The sequence below is a fragment of the Phoca vitulina genome, unplaced genomic scaffold, assembly GCF_004348235.1.
Source record: "Phoca vitulina isolate PV1807 unplaced genomic scaffold, GSC_HSeal_1.0 scaffold41, whole genome shotgun sequence".
Lineage (NCBI taxonomy): Eukaryota > Metazoa > Chordata > Mammalia > Carnivora > Phocidae > Phoca > Phoca vitulina.
Genome location: NW_022589744.1, coordinates 683908 through 705853, shown reverse-complemented (window position 1 = coordinate 705853; position 21946 = coordinate 683908). Strand labels below are relative to the sequence as shown.

General features: G+C 37.5%; 1 protein-coding gene across 5 annotated transcripts in view; it reads left to right on the top strand.

Moving 5' to 3' along the window:
• KANSL1 (KAT8 regulatory NSL complex subunit 1) overlaps nt 1-21946 on the top strand; it is a 179392-nt gene that overhangs the window by 118558 nt on the left and 38888 nt on the right. For all 5 annotated transcript variants that reach the window (XM_032429416.1, XM_032429417.1, XM_032429413.1 and 2 more), the window contains 2 exons: nt 9343-9484; nt 16445-16546. In XM_032429416.1, coding sequence (XP_032285307.1) covers nt 9343-9484; nt 16445-16546 — 244 coding nt within the window. The remainder of the gene's footprint in view (nt 1-9342; nt 9485-16444; nt 16547-21946) is intronic.

Below are 21946 nucleotides of genomic sequence, written 5' to 3'. Positions count from 1 at the left end.
AATTACTGTTTTTTAGATTATGTGATAGTGTGTGTGTGTATATATATACATAGAGCATAGTATATAGTATTGCTATATTTTAAGTGAGTTTATGTTTTAGAGATACACATGGAAATACATACAGATGTACTGATCTGATGGCAGGGATTGACTTAAATTAATCCACGGGGATTGGGGGTAGATGTTATAGATGAGATAGGATTGGCCAAGAGTTAATAATTACTGAAGTTAGTTGATGGTTATGTGGCCGTTCTTTATCTGTTAGCTTGTATTTGAGATTTTTCATTTAAAAAGTCAAGAGGGCTCCTGGGTGGCTCAGTTGGTTAAGCGACTGCCTTCGACTCAGGTCATGATCCTGGTCCCGCATCGGGCTCCCTGCTCAGCAGGGAGTCTGCTTCTCCCTCTGAGCCTCCCCCCTCTCATGCTCTCTCTCTCTCATTCTCTCTCAAATAAATAAAATCTTTAAAAAATAATTTAAAAACAAACAAACAAAAGAGCCCAAGGTAAATGCAAGAACATAGGCCAAGACCAGGACTGCGTAATACTGTTTCATAAAATTAACATGGGTTTCAGAGTTCTGTATGATCTGACCCTACTACCTACCTATATCCAGTGTCAACTCCAGTGCATTTTTCTGCTTGTTTACTGTTTGAGCTCCAGGTACAGAACCTGTATACATATGATTTCTTCTTAAGACGTACCACAATCCCTAGTATCTTCTATGCATCTCCACATCCCCCTCCCCCTGGGACCTCTCATCCTGAGCAAGTTTGCCTGTCCATGTCCTGATTTATTCTTTGGAGCTTATTAGGTTAAATATTTATACCACAGAGAAGTCTTCTAGATCCCTCAACCTAGATCTTATGTCATAGCTAAAATCTTTTACCTCACATTTTGCATGATTGTTTATTAACATTTATATTGCCCATTAAACTCTAAGCTTAATGAGCCACAGTTCTTGTTTGTTACTACTCTATCCCTAGCACCTAGTATAATCCCTGGTAATAAATAATAGGTGCTTAAATATTTATTAAATGGCACTGGCACTGGGGCGGGGGTGGGGGGGAGAGGAAGAGTTCTTGGTGGTTGAAAGTTTGGCTTAAGTAATTTGCCAAAATACACAAATCTCTTCAATTTCAGAGGTAATCTGGTTTAAACAGTAGGACAAAGGGGTTAAGTATTCAAACCCCCCATCCCACACCTCTCACCCCAGAGTCTTTATCAGGATGAATTGGAAGTTTAGAATTGGCTCTGGTAGATTTGTTTCCTGTTACTACAAACCTCTCTAGAAAGCTGATATAACCAGTTAGAATGACAGATACAAAATGCTTCTTAACCCATTCTCATCTAAGTTTTATTTTACAGCCAAAACATGAAGGATATTTGATGGTATACTTCCCCCCCCTCCTTTATTTTATTTCCTCCATCTCTCTAAATTTGGGCAGAGGGTAATGTCATTGAAGTTGTTACTGAATACAGTATCTATTCTAATGAACTATAGTTGAGCCTTGAATATAACATGTTGAACTGGGAGGGTCCATTGTACGTGGATTTTTTTCGATATAGTACTGTAAATGTATTTTCTCTTATGATTTTTTAAATATTTTTTCTAGCTTTATTGGAAGGATGCAGTATGTAATACACATAACATACAAAATATGTGTTAATTGACTGTTTTTGTTACTGGTAAGGCTTCCAGTCAACAGGTAGTTCGTTGTTTTGGCATCCCAAACCCCCATGTTATTCAAGGGTCAACTGTACTTCAGTTTTGCTGTTTAGAGTGGAACTTCTTTAGATGAGTGTGAAGCCCAGCACTCAGACTCAGAATTCTGTTGATAACTGAAAACATCATCTATTTCCTGTATTTTTCTGCCTCTTAGAGATTTCTTTATTTCTCCTCTTTTCCCTTCTTTTGTATCTTTTACGATACAGAATTGGAATCCAAGGTTATGTTTATTTAATCTTTTCTAATACACAGATTGTACTTTGCAGTTAGGATTATATCATTTTATGAGTGCCACATTCCCATGAGGCTGATGTTGCTGTTATTTCCAGAGGTCAGTTTTCATGTCTATGATCACATAAAGTAAATAAAAGTTAAGAATTTGGGTTGAACCTATATTCCTGCTCCTTCACCTATTCGTTTCAATACTACTTTTGAGCTAGGTAGTGAATACTTATATATATATATATATGTGTGTGTGTATATATATATATATATTTTTTTTTTTTTAAGATTTTATTTATTTGAGAGAGAGAATGAGAGAGCGAGAGAGAGCACATGAGAGGGGGGAGGGTCAGAGGGAGAAGCAGACTCCCCGCTGAGCAGGGAGCCTGATGCGGGACTCAATCCTGGGACTCCAGGATCATGACCTGAGCCAAAGGCAGTCGCTTAACCAGCTGAGCCACCCAGGTGCCCATATACATATATTTTTAATGTGGCTCTCAATAATGTCAAGATTTTCTGTTCTTGTGACCCTCACTCCCTGGATACTGTGAATCTAGCAACTGTTTGTATGCTCTAGATGTTCAGGGATGATCTCAACTTTACTTACTTTATTCTGTTGGTTTTATTTTTTTATTTTTTATTTTTTAAAGATTTTATTTATTTGACAGAGACAGCAAGAGCAGGAACACAAGCAGGGGGAGTGGGAGAGGGAGAAGCAGGCTTCCTGGCGAGCAGGGAGCCCGACGCAGGGCTCAGTCCCAGGACGCTGGGATCATGACCTGAGCCGAAGGCAGAGAGAGGCTCAGCGACTGAGCCACCCAGGCGCCGCTTCTGTTGGTTTTATAAGTCATCTAAAGAACCTGGAGATTTCAGAATCTAGGTGTCTCAGACTTTCTTGAACACTTGGAAGTAGCACAGAACTCTGAAATAATTTGTGTGCCAGTTTTTCAACATAGTGCTGTGTAACTTGGCTGTAGACAGTCATTTTACTTTTAATTTGTTAATAGAACTTTTTCTTTTTTTTACATAAAGTGAAAGAACTGGAAATAGAAATGAAATCAGAATCGAAGAGGAATTATTACCATCATTCAGGTCTTTCCAGCCTGTTCATTGTTATTTAATGAGATTTTTAAAAAATTTCTAGATCACAAGGTTGTCAGATCAAGCCCCACATCAGGCTCCTCGCTGGGACCATGGAGCCTGCTTGAGATTCTCTCTCCTTCTCCCTCTGCCTACCCCCGCCCCCCGCCATATATATATTTCTAGATCAGGGAAAAGTAGTGTCCACCAGCACTGTTCTGCTGGATTAACAGATTGTCCATCTTGGAATAGAACTTAAGTGATTTCATTAAAGACAGCAGTAGGTCAAGTATGACGTGGTTCAGTGCCTAGCTTTACTTTTCCTTTTAGATAAGTCAGCTTTTGCTGTAGTTTATCTTTGAGAAAAAGGAAGTATCTGTCACTGCTGCTTGTTGCTCTGCTGTCTGTGGCGGTTTATCAAATAGAAAGAGTTGATATATTAGTAATGTTGCAAATTCTTGTTTTTCTCTTAGCAGAAATTACATTCCTTAATGGCTTTTATTTTAGTAAAATCAGTGGTAACCACCTCTGAGTTAAGTGATTCAGATCATTACCTCTCAGGGTACAATAGAAAAGTTTTTATCAGTGACATCTTTGAGGATTCAAAGTATAATTCCTAATTTAATAAAAATAGGAGGAGCTTAAAAGTCCCCGTGTTGATCTGTTACTCCTCTTCTAATGAAACATTTCCATTAACATTACCATTCAAGGTGATTTTAGAAAATTAAAGACAAAAATCACTTTTTCTTTTTCTACATTGACCAACATGTAAGCTGAACCCTAAATTTTCAAGTGTTTTCCACTATATAGTTTCAAAGTGTTTATAAATATAAGAGCTTTTTTAGAGGAAATGATTTTTTGTTCAAGTGAGTAGCATAAATATTTTATATTCTTGGATCCTATAAAATACCCTAAGTTCTGGATATGTGGTAATATTCTTCTAACCCTCTAAAAAGAAGTCTATACATACAGCATATACTATTTTATACAAATAGATACTGGTACATAGCTGGCAACATTAAAATGTATTATGCATGTGGTATTACCAAAGGAAACATTGATACTGTATCTTCCTGCATTTAGGTAACCAAAAATCAATCCATAATGTAAACTTTTAATGGATTTTCATATAGCACACGGAGAGAAAGCAAATTTACCAATGAAATGTTTATAACAGTGAGGGGCAAAATAGGAGTTAAAATGAATTCTCAGGCAGTAGTCTGGTAGGTGTAGACAAACATTTTTGGTACAAACTGGAATAAAGTAGTACACAGCAGAATAATAGGTTAGAAGGCATTCTAGCGTCCTGTATAGGCAATGAAGTTAAAACAATTACTTCACGAATTGTTAGCAAAGGATAAGCAACAAGAAAGAATTGAAAGACTCATCTGTGTTGGAATCCATATCTCTTTCTTCATCATTCACAAGGACTACATTAGAAACCAATTCAGTATGTAATTATCACTGTGCAACCTTAGTCATGTGTTCTTTTTTAAAGTCTGTACGACTAATACTAAATCAATATCTCTTTGATCTGTAAATTATCAGAGTAATAAATTTACATTTTCAACATTGGGGGGAATCCACCTCTCCCTCTGGTAAACTGAGTTTCTGTGACATGTTTTATTTGTTATGGGGGGGGAAGGTTAGATGTGAAGATCTTATTCTTACAATAATATTTTGTGGTGTTCTGCTCTGTCACTGGAGTGTGGTAACATCTTCAGAGCTACCTCAGACTTGTTAACTGTATACCTTTGCTAATAGTTCGGCTTTCTGCCCATATTGCTGCTATTACAAACACAAGATACTGGGGTGCTTGGGTGGCTTAGTCGGTTAAGCGTCTGCCTTTGGCTCAGGTCATGATCCCACGGTCCTGGGATTGAGCCCCACATCGGGCTCCCTGCTCAGCGGAAGTCTGCTTCTCCCTCTCCCTCTCCTTCTGCCCCTCCTCCCTCACTCGTGTGTGTATGTGTGTGTGTGCACGCTCGCGTGTTAAGGCTGTTCTTTAATATCAGAGAAAAATAGTACTTACTCATTAAAGTTCTTGTGAACTGAAATGTTTTAAGTAATCTTCTTCTCTTTTTTAGTCTCAGACTTTCAAACAGATTTTAAAATGTTTTTATTTGTTTTGTTTTTTTCCCCCTTGACATCAGAGAAGAAAGGAAAAAAGAATTCTTTTGGGGGCACCTGGGTGGCTCAGTCGTTGGGCGTCTGCCTTCAGCTCAGGTCATGGTCCCAGGGTCCTGGGCTCGAGCCCCACATCGGGCTCCCTGCTCTGCAGGAAGCCTGCTTCTCCCTCTCCCACTCCCCCTGCTTGTGTTCCCTCTCTTGCTGTGTCTCTCTCTGTCGAATGAATGAATGAATGAATGAATGCTTTTGGTTAAGATGTGTCTAAATTCAGAGATAACAAATAGGTTTCATCTTTCTTGCCAATTAAGAGTGCTTGGTGTCCTGGAACACTGTCGTGACAAGGCTTATGAGCTAAGTTCAGGATCATTGGGAGAGGCTGCCAGGATTCGTTGTCCATCAAGGGTGACTAAGGACGAAGCACTGTAAATCTGCCAAGAAATTTTCTTTCCTTTGCTTTAGTTTTCAACATTAGGGTTTTGTTTTGGCTAGCCACTGTCAGTTGTTAAAACAAATTTGTCTGTGAATAAACTGTCATTAAATGAACATTGTGTTAATTTTACTAATCACTTTTTGTCTTTGAATTGCTTTTACAATATTTGACTTCCCTTATACTTTGTTTTCTTGAAGACTTCGGACTTGAAAAGAAGCCACAGAGGAGCTGTATGGTTCCTTACACATAAGAGTAACAGGAAGTAATGAGGTTTGAAGGGAGTTTATTTAGGAAAAGTAATGTGTAACTTATGTTAGGAGTAGTAGCTAAGGAGGTTTATTGGAGTAGCCCAGTGGTGATATGGTAGACAGACATTTGGTGCTGTGGTAGCTTTGGGAATGAAATGAACTTATAAAACCAAGAGATTTAGCAGGATAGGAAGGTGAACCTTGTAGAGGAATGGAAGTTGGAAATTTGATATACAGGTTAACTAGCTTTGCCTCTTATAAAAAAGGTGGAGGGGCATTTTTATAGTTCAGGAATGATCCAGAGGTTATATTTAACTTCTTGAGGTTCTTTCATGAATTTGGGCTAGAACTAGACCTGCAGCCAACATTAAACCAGATAATTACACTTCTTTATTGAGAGAGCAAGAGAGAGATGGGGGTGCGGGGGGAGGACAGAGGGAGAGAGAAAATCTTTAAGCAGGCTCCATGCCCAGCACGCTAGAGCCCACCCAGAGCCAGACCTGCGGCTCAGTCTCACAACCCTGAAATCATGACCTGAGCCAAAATCAAGAGTCAGATGCTTAACTGACTGAGCCACCTAGGCACCTCAGGTAATTATACTTTTTAAAAAAGTATCTTGGGGCACCTGGGTGGCTCAGTTGTTAAGCGTCTGCCTTCGGCTCAGGTTGTGATCACAGGGTCCTGGGATCGAGCCCCACATCGGGCTCCCTGCTCTACGGGAAGCCTGCTTCTCCCTCTCCCACTCCCCCTGCTTATGTTCCCTCTCTTGCTGTGTCTCTCTCTGTCAAATAAATAAATAAATAAAATCTTTAAAAAATAAAAAATAAAAAAGTATCTTTACATCTTGTACTGATTCCATCAAGATTGGTGAACTATAAAATGCCTTCTTTCTAAAAGAGAAATAATTGGATAATACTTTATCACATTGGTTGGCTTGAATGGCTTATTTTTGGACCATATAAAAGTAAAATATCACATTGCTAACCTTGGTCTTAATTATAATGGTATAATTAAGTATTAACTCATTTCTAATCCTGCTGTGGTTAGATGTGTTCTCTCACTGACATTTTTTTTTTTTTTAAGATTTATTTATTTGAGAGAGAGAGAGAGCAGGAGGAAGGGCAGAGGCAGAGGGAGAGAGTCTCAAGCAGATGCAGACGTTGAGCACGGAGCCTGTCGAGAGGCTCGGTCTCACAACCCTGAGATCACGGCCTGAGCTGAAACCAAGAGTCAAATGCTTAACTGCGCCACCCAGGCGCCCCGACATTATGTTGTTTTGTTTGTTGTTAAAGTTCACTTACAGCCATTTAAAATTTTTAGTAGTGAGTGTGTATATCCTGATTGGAGGTGGGGCTACACAGTCAATGTGACTGCTGCTTTCTTGGAAAAGAATTTTATGGAAGATTATGAAATACCTTGATTACAGAATATACCAGGTGCCATATACCCCCTCTAATATTTAAGGAATGTTAAAATGTCATATTTCTATCAGACTTTTTTTAATTTTTATTATAGTTTTTAAGGTTTTTTTTTTTTTTTTAAGTAATCTCTATGCCCAACATGGGGCTTGAACCCACCACCCCAAGATCAAAAGTCACATGCTCCACCAACTGAGCTGTCCAGGCACCCCAGACTTTTGTTTTTAAAGAAGAATCACACATTTCGTTATTAAAGAGGGCTAAAATCCAACTTCTTCATTCCCCTTCCCAGGGTGATGAGGGGACCCTGATCCTAACTTTGTTGAATATCAGTTCTATGCATGTTTTTATACATTTACTATTTATGTATTGGTAACAGCCCTTATTGTATGTTTATTCTTTTTTAATTTTCTTACAATTTTTCCATTCCATATGGTTGAGATTTAGTCATGTTGATACATATTATAATAATTATTAATAAGCAGTAGTCCATTAAATTCTTTTACTATTAATGTGTTATCTCAAACAACTTATTTCTTAGTTTATTTCCCTATTTTAGCAAATTAGATTGTAACTTTTAGCTATTACAAACTCTACTGCAGTGAATCTGTTTCTTCATGCAGATGTGCAGGTGTTCTTAGAAATAGAAATTCATGATGGTTGGGTATTCACATTTTTCTCTCTAGCCAAGTGTTTTGAAATTACCTTTCAGAAGCAGATGTGCCAGGTTTTATTACCGGCAGTGTATGAATTGCTGTTCTCCACATCTTACCAAAACTTGGTTTTTCCAGTCTGGGTTTGAAATAGCTTCCTAATATTTGACCTGATACTAATATTTTAACCAAAAATCTAACAAGGTAGGGTGTATTTTTATGTATTGGCCATTTGGATTTCTCTTACATGAATTTTCTATTTATCGTTTATTAGATTGTCTGTTTTTTCACCTTTTTGTTGGAGTTCTGTTCTATATTCTGATATTTAATCTTACCAAACAGCATCTTGCCTTTAACTTTATTGTACGTTGAAATTTAGCTAAAATGTTTTTTGTTGTCTTATTTAAGGAATCCTTCCAAAGATACTTTTCTTTCAGTTTGGCTTTTCAGATTTAGGAATTCCAAAATTACGGAATTATATAATGAGGAAGGAAACTAATTTTACTTTTTTCTATGTAAAGAACTGACCATTTCAGTACTATTCATTGAATAGTTCAATCTTTCCCCACTGATAATGGATGTCATCCCTTTTATATATCCAGTTCTAAGTTTTGGGGTCTTGTATTTTGTCTCACTGGTCTTTTTGTCTTTCTGGATTGCTTTAATTGTCATGGCTTTACAGTAAGTCTGTAATGCCAGGAAGTTTCCATCATATTTTCTTGAGAATTCTCTACTGTTGGTCTTTGTTTCCTTGTGAATTTTTGGATCTTTTCATCTGCTTCCATTAAAAACCCTGTAGGGAATTTGATTAGAACTTATTTGAATTTATACACATGTGAAAATTGCCATCTTAAAAAAAATTGTATCTCATTTTTATAGGTCTTTATGTTTTCAGGTTTTATTAATTCTCTAAAGATCTTGTATGTATCATGTTAGCATTAGTTGGTGTTGTGAATAGTGCTTTTTATAAAAATGAGTATTTTCTGCTTGTTGGCACACTTTGAGTTTTTGTATGCCAATCTTTACAGTTTTGCTAAATTCTTTGCTTTAATAATTTGTGATGTCTTTTGGATTTTCTGTGTAGATAATCTTTATTGTTTATATATGTCTTATGTAAAAGTAGAAAATACTTCTCGATCTCCTGAGAAATTTCTGTCTTCTGAGAATATTTCTGTGTCTCCTCTGAAATTGCCACAGTATCAGGATACTAGAAGGCAGTTTCAACTAGTTAATTTGGGAAGTATCTATATGTGAAATTTTGTCCATGTGTGTCCTGTGATTGACATACATACATATATACATACATAAAGTCTTGGATTTTTCTTGGCACTAGAGTGGGCGACATAAGGGCCTTTAGATGTTAAAATCGTCCCATTCCCATTGGGTATAAATGTTGCTTCTACTCTTGAATTTCACTCAGTTTATTTCCTTTTAGGAGACGCAGATCAGAATGGAGATGGGCTGCAGACCGAGCAGCTATTGTCAGCCGCTGGAACTGGCTTCAGGCTCATGTTTCTGACTTGGAATATCGAATTCGGCAGCAAACAGATATTTACAAACAGATACGTGCTAATAAGGTAAGAGATAAATGTCTGGTCTTTTTCAGCCCAGCTAAAAATTACCATTATCCTTTTTTCCCAATCCCTCCATGACTCTTAACTGTGTCAAAGAGAAGGGTTTAATATGATCTGATACAGTGGTTTAATTTGTTTAAGGGCCTGATGTTGTTTAGAATAGTGCAGACAACACTATTAGAATATAATGTTAAATTGAACATGCGTTTAGAACAAAACAGTTCCTATATTTGGGCTAATAGGAAACATAAGAAAGCGACTATATAATAAAACCCATTGATGTAACTCATTATTTGTTATATTTATGGAAAAGCAATGAAGACTGAGGATATCATCTTGCTTTTTCTACTTAGATGCATTTCTATTTTACCACTAAGCTTCCCTTGCTTTCTTAAGGAAAAACAGGATTTTTCCTGAAAGACTGTTCCAGTGAAATTAGACATTGGTGTTTGGGATTTTGGTTTTTCTGTGTCCTCCGATCTGCAGAGTCCTGATTCTTACCTTTTATCTTTGATAGTGACACTGTGGTAATTTTTCTTCTTAAAAATCAACTTAGAAAAGAGTCCCTTACTGAGTTTGGGTTTGACTGAGGGATAAATGTACATGGAAGAGGCATCCATTTAGCAGGTAGGTGAGTGCCTACCGTGAACCAGGCACTGTTCGCTTTAGAAGGGTCAGTGGTTAAATAAGAGTCCTACTTTTGTGGAGCTTACATTCTTAAAGAATTTTTTTTAAAAATAAGTGTCTCAACACTTTTTTGTCCTGCCTTAGTGCTGGTCACAGTCTTCAGAGAATTGCTGTACTGTGTGGACTCTATGCATTAAATTAATTAGTAGGCCAAAAGTTAAAGGATGACCAACTGACAATAAAATGATGAGAGTTTAAAGTTCTGCAGCCTCCCATATATGTCATCTAAGCTTTTACTCCAAAAATTCCACTGGAGTGCTCTTCTAGTTGTTTTTTTGGGAAAACATTTTTATTGGCTATATTCTATTGCCTTTCTTGGCAACTATTTTAATTATGCCCTTTATTAAAATTATAAAGCATACCATAATAAACATCTTTAGTTAAGTCACATCATGGATACTTTTATGTCCTTGATGCATACTTCATAGAAGTAATTTGGCAACAGCCTCGGTTTACAGTCTCACTAGCTGTGTGTGACTTTTTTCCTCCCAAGATCTTATTTTTTAAGTAATCTCTACACCCAGTGGGGGCTCGAACTCACAACCCAGAGATCAAGAGTCACGTGCTCCACTGACTGAGCCAGCCAGGACCCCAGAGAAGATATTCTTAATTCACTTTTGGTTCCTGTTTTATTCTTTAGCTCATAACTCAGCAATAATGACAGCAGTTTTAGGAAACTTTCAAAAGTCTTAGATATTTCTAAATATCTGGAAAGTGGTTATTCTGGAGTTTTGTGGATATATTGACTCTTTAAGAGTTTTATTATTCAGAACATAATGTATTAAAGAAATGCCAGGCTTGGGGATGATAATCTTTTGTTCTAGTCCTATCTTTGCTACCATATAGCTATATAAGCTTGGGAAGAAAAGTCACTGAACCTTCTGAATCTCCATTTTCATGGTCTGTAAAATAAGACGTTCAAGATTATAATATATTTTCTTGGTCTGCAGTCTGAATACAAAGTGTCTGTTACAAAATTGTGATAGGAAGAGTAAAAGTTGAATGATAATCCTAACAAGTAATATGTTGAAAACTGACAACTTTATTTATATTTATACAATGTCTGTTTAAAACAAATGTATTAGTTTCTGGGGGCTGCCATAACAGCACAAATTGGGTGGTAAACTTAAAACAACAGAAATTTATTTTCTGGAGGCTAGAATTCTAAAATCAAGGTATAGGGAAGGCCACACTCCCTTTGAAGATTCTAGGGAAGAATATTTCCTTGCTTCTTCTAAGCTTCTAGTGGTTGCTGGTAGTCCTTGTTGTTCCTCCGTTTAAAGCATCATTCCAATTTCTGCCTCTGTCCTCACTTGGGCATCTTGTCTCTGTGTGTCTGTGCCCACATTTCCCTCTTAAAAGAACACCAGTCATATTGGGATTTAGGGCCCACAGTAGGGCTCATTTTAACCCAGTTATATCTGCAAAGACCCTAATTCCAAATAAGGATACATTTATAGGTTTTAGGTTACATAAATTTTAGACAGATACTGTTCAAGCCTGTATAACATGTAAGCAATAAAATTTACCCCGAAGGTAAATTAACATGCATTTGGTCTCATATCACTATAATAATAGAAGTCTTTGAGCATTTACTGCGTGCTGGGCACTGTGCTAAGTGTTTTACTATTACTTACAAATGTAAAGGTAAACCAATGGAGGGTCAGAGAGGTAAGCAGTTTGCTCATGGTCAAGTAAACGTGAGCTCAGAGCTGAGGTACAAGCATTTGACTGTTGCTCAAGTTAGTTGCTTCCAAGAGCTTGCCTGCTTTTTGAGTTATTAAAATTTTTAACTGCCTATGTTTTGGTAAAGTGGATTGATGTTCCCATTTCTTATCCTGCTCCAAGATTTGTTAGGATTGCCTGGGTAGTACAGGCCTTTTCATGAGATGAATCTAGGTTTGGTGGTCAACTGTACAGTGTTATAATTTGTCTTAGGTTGGGGAATTAGAGGGTGAAGCTTTCTTTTTCTTTTTAAGGATTTACTCTCTAGCATGTTAACATTAATTTTTTTAAAGTGACATATTCCAAAAAAAAAAAAGTGAGAACTACCACTAGTTGATTACCAGTTTCTTTTCTGTCAGAAATTAAGTATTAACTTCCAGGTTGAGAGAATCTTGAGAGTTTCTTTTGAGAGTAATGATTCCTGTTGCTTTTTGGAGAAAGGATACAGTGTTTAAGAGCTCCTCTGTACACTGCTCCTTACTATTTTAATTTTCATGTTCAGTAAGTTTTTTTGTTTTGTTTTGTTTTTTTAAAGATGTTCCCTTGCCTTATAGAATGATAAAGGAAAACAATGTATGTACCTGGAGTATATACATAGATAGGTATGTTCATGTATGTTGTTTAGTGCACAGAGCAAATCTTACAGCTTACAAGTTTGTAACAGGCAGAGCTAAATTTGAACTCAGAGCTATTTATTTGACTCCAAAGCATTTTCTGTCTAACACTCTGCTGTTCTTTTGTCTTCATTATATGTCTCGAGCTTTTTTTTTTGAGATTTCATACCTGCCAAATAAAACTGAGGGGGAAAGCACAGGGACCAAATGGGTTCTGTTGCTAAAGGAGACACAGTCTTCAACATCCATGTCTAATACAAAACATACCATTTTTCTTTTATCTCTTCTGACTGATCTGTGAAATTACACAGCAGTTGCTAACTAAGGATGGACATACTATTGGGAATGAGAGGCGGAAGAGCATTGAAGTTTCTGGATAGAAAAGGAGCTGAATAGAATAGTAGAAGCCTAGAAATACACCTTTGTCTTCAAAAGTGATGTAAAGCAGTTGACATTCCTATCTTACAGGGTTATAAGGGCATTGTGGAAAGCTATGTCTTGTCTAGGTAACCCAGGACGGTTCCTGTGGAACTGATCTGCAGTGAGATCACTGATTTATCTTAAGATGGGGGAGGGGGTATGTGAAATTACATCTTAATTCTGTATTATAAATTAAGAGGTGATGTTTTTTAATCTTGTACTTTGACTCCATGTATTATATGAAATTGGTGAAATAGAAGCAGTTAAGTCTACAACTTAAGTTTTTTTCTGTTCTTTCCTTTTTGCTTGCTTTCTTTTGCTTGCTTTTCTTTCTGTTTTGTAATTAGGCTTAGCCTAATTCTTTCTACCAATTCTTCCTTTTTCAATTTTGGTTCATACTATTTTTCTCTTTTTTTTTTTTTTTTTTTTTGACTTCTGTAGGACAGCTTTGTGTTTCCACAGAGGAATAATTTATAAGGATATATTATGACAACATGCAGCTATGACCCATCCCAATTTCTTGGATCCTTATGTAGGAGTTTTCTAGGCCTGGGGGCCTGGGCATGATCCTGGTTTTGAATTGAGCGGTGGTGAAGGATGGGGAGACTCTCTCAGTCTTTGTATCTTGGCCTCTGTGAGTTTGCTGTCTATTTTAGAGTGCAGTAATAGCCCTGATATGCCCACTCCCACTTAATCCTCACACTGTCCTTTCTTCTTTAGCATTTTACACCTTCTAATGTACTACATAAAATTTATTTACTTATATTGTTTATTATCTGTCTTCCCCAGTATTGGAATGTAAGCACTTTCAGGGATGGGTTTGGATGGGGATATAGGGTGGAAGGAAATGTCTCTCCTTCTTTCCTGTATCCCCAGCCCCTAAAAAAAAAGTCAATAAATGGATAATTGATGGCTTGATTTGAATGAATGAAAGAACAAGAGTAGTTTGACCCAGTCTTTAGCCCTAGTTCTGCCATGGATTGGCCTGTTGACATGACCTTCAACCTCCATCCTCTCTGGGTCTGTAAAATGATGGGGAATAAGTGGTCCCTACCAGGTCTTATTTATAAGTCTCAGGAGAGTGTCCTTGTTGTCTTTCAGAGAGGTGTTTAAGAAATTACTCAGTGGTTTAAGGAAAAAGTGTTCTCTGGAAAATAGTGGCTGTTATATCCTGACTTACCTTCTCACCTAAAAAAATTGAGGGAGTAACTTTATACCTGGTAATTGGATTATTTAGGCTCTGGCTGTAATTAATATAAACTTAATATTCTTGTTCAAGGAAAAAAAAAAATTTAACCTAAAACTCAAAAAACAATTGTTACACATTTCCTTTCTTGGTGTATGATTCTGCTAGGGAATATGGGGGATTCAAATATATTTGTATTATGTCTAAGTCTTTAAGGGGCTTAACATTAGTTAATAAATAAATTAAGGCAGTAGTAAATAAATTGGCCCAAGATTCTGCTCTGGAAATGAGATTCAAATACACAGAATGTGGGACATAATATGGATGCTTTAGGAACTCCGGTAATGTAGATAAAACAAGTAGGGCTCAGTTAACCAGGGACATTTTCTTGGAAGGAGATGGGACTTGGATTTGACAAGCTCTTTGAAAGGATGAATGACATTTTGGATAAATATATTTTTAAAGGGCAGAATCAATATGAAGAAAAGGACATAAGAGCAGCTAGTATTGTAACCTTTAACTGCATTTATTTACCTAGTAACTATATTGTAATAACCCTCCTCTCAGTGGCAACAACCTCATATATGTACAGACATTTTCTAGGAGATCATGAGACCGGTGTAACTGTAACCAGGGCTCTTAAGCAGGGAAGATGTTGAATGCACTATTTTAAGAAGGGAATAGTGTGCAAGATGACTGGTTTTTGCGAATAGTTTTTACTTTGACATGGTAAAGTTTATGAAGTCTGTTTTATGCTGTGATTGAGAGAAGAAAATCTTTTTCAGCAGTTCTTTTAGCCGGATAAACTTCATTTTGAAGGCTAGGGCAAACGTTTCTTAATGGTCTTTGCCTCCCTTTCTGAGGAGTTACCACTTCATTTTCTACATAGGCTAGTCATAGTCTTATTCCAGGATATGTAAGTGTTGTTTCTCTTGCTTGGGGGTGGGGGTGTTGTAACACTTTTTTTTTCTTCATTTTCGGGGGGGAACAGGTAGAATTCCATTGTTTTTTCTTAATACCAGTCCCCCACTGCCCCATTTCATCTCTTTGCATCCCCTATCTTAACAGAGATTTTTGAGTTAGAAAGGACCCTAGGAATGGATCATCTGGTTCACTGGCTTACAAGAGTCTGTGTAGGGAGCTCAAATTGATACAGTCAGAATCTTTAGGTCCTGAAATCCATATTTTAGGATGTTCACTGGGGGATTCTGATGCTGAGTCAAGACTAATCAAGTCTAATATGTTTCAATTTAGAGCTTGCCTTAGGACTTAGCAGTGGAGCTTTTTATAAAATGTCAAATACCCAGCCCTAACCCTAGGGACTCAGAGTAGATTTGATGTTGAAGCTGGGCAGGTATAGCTTGGTAAGTTTCCCCAGGTGATTCTAATACAAAATTACCTTTAAGAGAGTCTTATCATTCAGATCTCCTTATTTTCTAGATCAGAGAAGGAGAACCAAAGACACAAAGCCCTGGTTACTTTCATCCCAGTCTTTCTGTTATACAGTGTCAAAACTTGGTTTTGGTTACCTCTCTTTGAGTTCACGGTGAGAGTCATGTGTGTGGCTTTTTGTTTTACCCTGTAAGCTCACTTCTGTCTTTACCAAGCTGGGCCCTTGCTGCCTGGATAGGATTTGTGGAGCCGTTTTAAGTTTCTTTTTTTACATTTTTTATTTCCTGGGATGAATGTAAGATCTGACTTTGAGGTTGTGAAGCAGGAACCTAACCTGGAGTGTTATTTATGCTTATGAGAAACAGGTGCCTTTGGAACGGTTTTAATTTCTTGGTTTGTAATATATTGTAGGGACTGCACTGTTGTTCCACCTTTATTTCATGTAGTAGTTTTGGTTGCTCTAATACCGTTGGCTTATCATTTATATTTGTAGCACTTAACATTTATATTTGTAGCATTTAAGGTAATCTTTAAGCCACATCTGTGATCAAGTTACCTAGAAAAATTGCATTGCTGCTGTTACTGCAGTATAATCTAGTTAATAATACAGTATAAAGTACCATACTCTGCTCAAGATTCCAGATTAAAAGATGCTAAAGGTAACAAGCTTATGTAGGTCACAGCATTCAAATGGGAAAAGGGGGAAGCTTGGGTCTGACTTGGGCCTTACTCCTTGCTATTGCTAGGCTTTATGTTGAAATAACCCTTGAGAAAGCAAAGCTGCTGGTAGTGTGTGTTTTTGTTTCAGAACCATAGGAAAAGGGAAAAGGGCTTTGGTAAACCAGTCGCCTGCCCCTAACTCTTGTGATACTAACTCATAAATTAAATTTGTGACTTAGGATACCGCTCCCTTATGCTGCTTTTCTCTCTGTCTTGCAGGGTTTGATAGTTCTCGGGGAGGCACCTCCCCCAGAGCATACAACAGACTTATTCCTTCCGCTTAGTTCTGAAGTGAAGACAGATCATGGGAATGATAAATTGGTAAGTATAAAAGACAGAAAAGGGGGGAAATGAGTGAGAATTCCGGGGTTTGCATCAGTACACAGTTTATTCTCTGTAACAAGGATCCTGGCATTGGCTGAAGGAAAGGACTATATCCCCTTTTATCACCTTCGGCATTTCAAGGCTTGAATTCCTGAGTAGAGCGGCACAGGGCCCCTCCTGCAGCTGTGTGGTTGACCTTGATTTTAAAAAGCAGTTCCTAACTCAAGACAACACAGCCAGAGCAAGTGTGGCAGTGTGGAGTGTTACTGAGAATCAGGAAACCATGTGGCTCTGATGGTATTTCTGGGACACTACGAAATGAAAAGGTTGGACTAGAGGTTGGACATCACAAAGATGTTGAAAGAGCTCTCTCTGAGTTACCCCCTTTAACTCTGTAATGAGAGTAAAGCTGTCATTTTCTCTAATTTTCTGTATCCTTAAAGCCTAGTCCACATCTTCCTCTTCCATGATTCCTTCTCTTTTTCTATTTCTCTCAAAACCCAGTTAATTTCTTTAACTTCTGAATCCCAAGAGCACTTTTTTTTATTTGTTTCACTTTTTTCCCCCAGAAGCTCATTGGCTTTTATGAATATTAGCATTTCTGAAGTCATTCATTAGAAATTCCAGAGTCCCACGACTGTGGTTTGTTTGGGAGGCTAGAGTTGCTGGGTCTTTAAATCCTGCATTAAACCAGCTAGTCTCTTTCATCTGCAAATCAACAAAGCTTGTTATCCTTTGTTATTATCATTTTAAGCAGGAATTCATGTGATATGGTGGAAACTAACTTTCCTAATGAGAGAACTTAAAGCCAGGGATAAATGTGAAGATCTTAAGAGATTAATGGTTCTTAACTGGAAAATGGTTTTAAATAAATTAAAGAGTAGAATGCCAGATTTTGCGAGTATTCAAGTCCACAGTGTGGACTCATTATATGCTATCTATAGAATTATTTTTTACAAATGATTTGTGAAACTGTTTTAGTGATTGCTCTAGCCAAGAAAAAAATTGTTACAAGTCTGAGAGAAAACATGGGTAAGGTTGGAAGGTCAGCTGGTGCTTGGTGGTATGATGTACAGGAAACATGAGATTTGAGGCATACATGATTGGGAGTGAGTTTTGTAAAGATATTTATATATTTGTGTATTTAGAAATTCCAAAAATTTGTGGACAATCTCTTGTAGTCAGGGTTTTCTCACCTCAGTGCTGGTGAAGGATAGGACATGACAGTCTCTCATTGTGTTTCTGATTCTCATTGTTGTATTTACACATGTTGACATGTGTGCGTGTGCGTGCACCCCTTCAGGACTTGTCTCTTTTCCTACCCACCATTCACTTGCATGCGTATGCTTAGTGTTAGATCATGTGATTCTTGAAGGTCAAGATCATCTTCCTTGTACCTAATATGTCAACTGCCAAGCAGGGGTTTTCACTGTAGGAAGGCTTTTTAAAGTTCTTGGTTTGTAATATATTGTAGGGACTGGACTGTTCACCTTTGTTTTATGTAATAGTTTTGGTTGCTCAAATACAGTTGGCTTACTTCGAATTATATTTGTAGCTCTTAAGGTAATCTTTAATTTTGCCTTTTTGTTACCCAGCTTCTTTTTATACCTTGTCTTCAATTTTGCTTTAAAAAATCTTAAGTCACACTTGACAGGGACAGCTGTAAATTTTCATACTCATATTTAACCACCCTATTTTCCATTTCTATTTTGCTTATTAATTTTTTTTCTAAAATGGAAGTATTTATTGCCACCCCCCTTTTACTCCTCCCTTTCAAAAAACATTTCAAGACTTGTGGTTTAAGAATAATTATGTCAGAGGTGTGTTTTGTTGTGCTGTGTCGTTCATTTTTGTATTTTCATTTCTGAAGCTCACCAAAAAAGCCAAAGAGGATTTTTTTTTTAAACTATCAAGATATAGTTTCAAGAAGTTAAACACAATTTTCGAAGAAATACATTGTGAATTACTGATTAAGGTGGGAATAATGAGTGCTGGAATGCGATTACTCAGTAACCTCCAAAACTTAAAATATCCTATAAGAATAATAAAGCCATTACCTTTGGAGTTATGTTTTCAACTAGACACAGATCGGTTTTAACTCCTCAGTGTTCTAGAAATTAACATCCAACTTGAGGCATCTGAGCCCTAATCAGGTATAAATAGTAAATAAAACAAAGTTAAGTAATTTAATGAGAGTTATATGACCCTAGGCGGGCTTGTTTAGATGATGTTCAAGTGTTACACTGAAAGGACACATAATCATCTTTTTGTGTTATTTACAAACTGAATGAGTGTTTCTTGACTGAACTAATATATATCTGCTTTGGTTATGAGCACAGTACAGATATTGCAGAAACTGAATTATTTTGGAGACTGGATACATGGGTGAGCCTTTTTAGAACCATGGAGACAAGCAGGAAATGTTTCCTGAGATGGAGTGGGTTTTGTTTTTATACCACAGAGTAGTGGGGGAGAAGAAGGGAGAAACTTCTAGAAAAATGCCCCTTTAAAAAAAAACAAACTTACTTCAGTCTGACTTCTAACTCAGAGGCAGTTTGAAAGGTAAGAGTAGGTGGAGGAGAGAAACTAAGGGCTTTGCAGGTACTGATAAAGTCAACTGCTGCACTAATAAATTCTGATATGAAATAGAAAACCTTCTGAACAAAAAGGGTGTGTTCCTGGAAAGAGGAAATGTATAAAGCTGTTGAGCGCTGTTCTCCCATGTTCTAAAACGTCCTTTCCTTCTTCTCCTCCCATATCCCTCTCCTGAATAAATAGTAGTCCCCTTTTCCCCAACTAAGAATTAACGAGTGAAAAGAGCTAACTTGGAACCTATGCCTATTACTAGGTAGGAAGAATGCATTTAAAAATTACCAAAGAAAGTCAACAAAATTTCAGACAGAAGACACATTCAGAGATGAGGGCCTCCTTAGTCCGTTTGGTACAGGGTTTTTAGAACTCAACTAGAGAGCCACAATCTCACTGGTTTTCATATTGTCAGAGGTTGGAGGTCACCGCTGCCAAGCAGCTAGAAATTGAGGGAGGGAATAGTGGCAAAGAGGGAGTCATGGGGGGTGGAGTGGAGGGCTTAGTCCCACAATCTATTTAAATCCCTCTCAGATCCTTCAGCTAATCGAACCCTTGAACTTCACAAGTTCAGTGAGTTTTGATAGAGCCTAGTAGAAAGCAACAGTTGGTACGCTGAAGGAGCTGAGCAGAGAATGTAATCACTGCCCACTGCAGTGAACACAGAATTTTGGAGTTTGAATTCTACCATTTACCAAGGTAAATACCTTGGGCCTGGGCCTTACGTTGAAACTAAGGAAGGCTCATGCTTTAGGATTTAAAGACTTTCCCAGGACTAAGGGACTCACCATAGGATTAAGGAAAAATCCAAAATAGGCTCTAATATGTTTCTGCATGAAACATGTTATACATGTTATACAAAATCAAGTTTCATTTGGTTTCTAACCAAATAGAACTAGAAATTTGCCTATTAGAGCAAAAATTAACATGCTTCTGGGAAAATTCATTGAATCCAGAGTTCAATATCATATACAATATATTACCCAATAACAATTTATTAGACCTATCAATAAACAGAAAGATGTCTTCCTTAGTCATGAGAAAAAAATAGTAGAAACTGATCCTGAAATGGCTCAGATTGGAATTAGGAAATAAGAGTTTAAAAGCATCTAGGGCGCCTGGGTGGCTCAGTTGGTTGAGCGACTGCTTTTGGCTCAGGTCATGATCCTGGAGTCCTGGGATCAAGTTCCGCATCAGGATCCCTGCTCAGCGGGGAGTCTGATTCTCCCTCAGACCCTCCCCCTTTTCATGCTCTCTCCCTCTCATTCTCTCTCTCAAATAAATAAAATCTTAAAAAAAAAAAATTTAAAAGCATCTAGTAAAATATGTTTGAAGATTTAGAGTAAAAGATAGTAAACATGGGGGAATCTCAGCAGAGAGGTGAAAACTAAAAAAAGAATCGCATGGAACTTGTGGAACACAAATTGGAGAATTGAAAAGTACAGTATCTGAGTAAAAAGTGTACTGGTATACTAAACAGCAGGTTGAAAACTTACAGAAGAGAAAGGCTCATGGAGCACCTGGGTGGCTCATTTGGTTAAGCATCTGTCTCTTGATTTTGGCTCAGGTCATGACCTCAGGGTCATGGGATTGAGCCCCACATCGGGCTCCATGCTCAGCACACAGTCTGCTTGGCCCTCTCCCTCTGCTTTCTCCCCTGTGCGTGTGTTCTCTCACTCTCTCTAATAAATAAATAAAATCTTTAAAAAGGGTCAGTGCACATAACAGATCAGTGGAAATTAACCAGCCAAAAAATAGACTGAACATAGAACTGCTCAGAAATGAACATAATCCTGGGGAAACAGTGACTATGTATACTAGAGTTCCAGAAGGAGGAGAGATTGAGTGGTACTGGTGGGGAGGGGTGGGGGTAAAGGAAATAATGGCTGGATATGTGAATGAAAAAGATAATTTTACAGATTGAAGAAACTCAGAAAATAGTAAGCAGGAGAAATTTAACATGGTGAGAATGAAAGATGAAGAAAATCTTGCAAGTAGCCAGAGGGGAAAAAAGATGCATTCCATATAAGTGAATATTGATAAGGATAGGTGACTTCTTTTCAGAAACAGTGGAGGACAGACAGTGATGGGGTAAGATCATTAAAATGGGGGGGGGTTGGAATTTGCCCCTCAACATTCTATACATGGCCAAAAAAATCCTTTAAAAAATAAAGGTGAAATAGGGCGCCTGGGTGGCTCATTTGGTTAAGCGTCTGCCTTCTGCTGGGGTCATGATCTCAGGGTTCTGGGATCGAGTGTCGCATTGGGCTTCTGCTCAGCGGGGAGCCTGCTTCTCCCTCTCGCTCTGTGCTTTCTCTCCCTCTCTCCCTCTCTTTCAAATAAATAAATAAAAATCTTAAAAAAAAAAGGGGAAATAAAGTCCTTTTTAGATAAAAGAAAGTTGAGAGGAATCTGTTGGCAGAATGTCTGCACTGAAACAAATGTTAAAGAACTTTTCTTTAGGTTGAAGGTGAATAGTAACAGTTGGAAGCTCAGATCAATGGGGAATAAAAGGACGGGAAGATGTACTTCCTATAGTGTGAACAGTAAGCATAAAAAAGCTGCTATGGATGTATTAATATTAGCAAAATAATTTTTAAGACAGGAATACCAGAGATAAAATTTTAAGACAGAATTACCGGAGATAAAGAAGGACATTTTACATTGATAAATGGGGTCATTTCATCAAGGAGGCAGAAGAGTCATAAAGGTGGATGCTTCAAATACATACACTCCTAACTCAGTAATTCATAGAATTACTAAACAAAAAATGAGAAAATAAAAGATCCAGACAACACTGCCAACCACCTT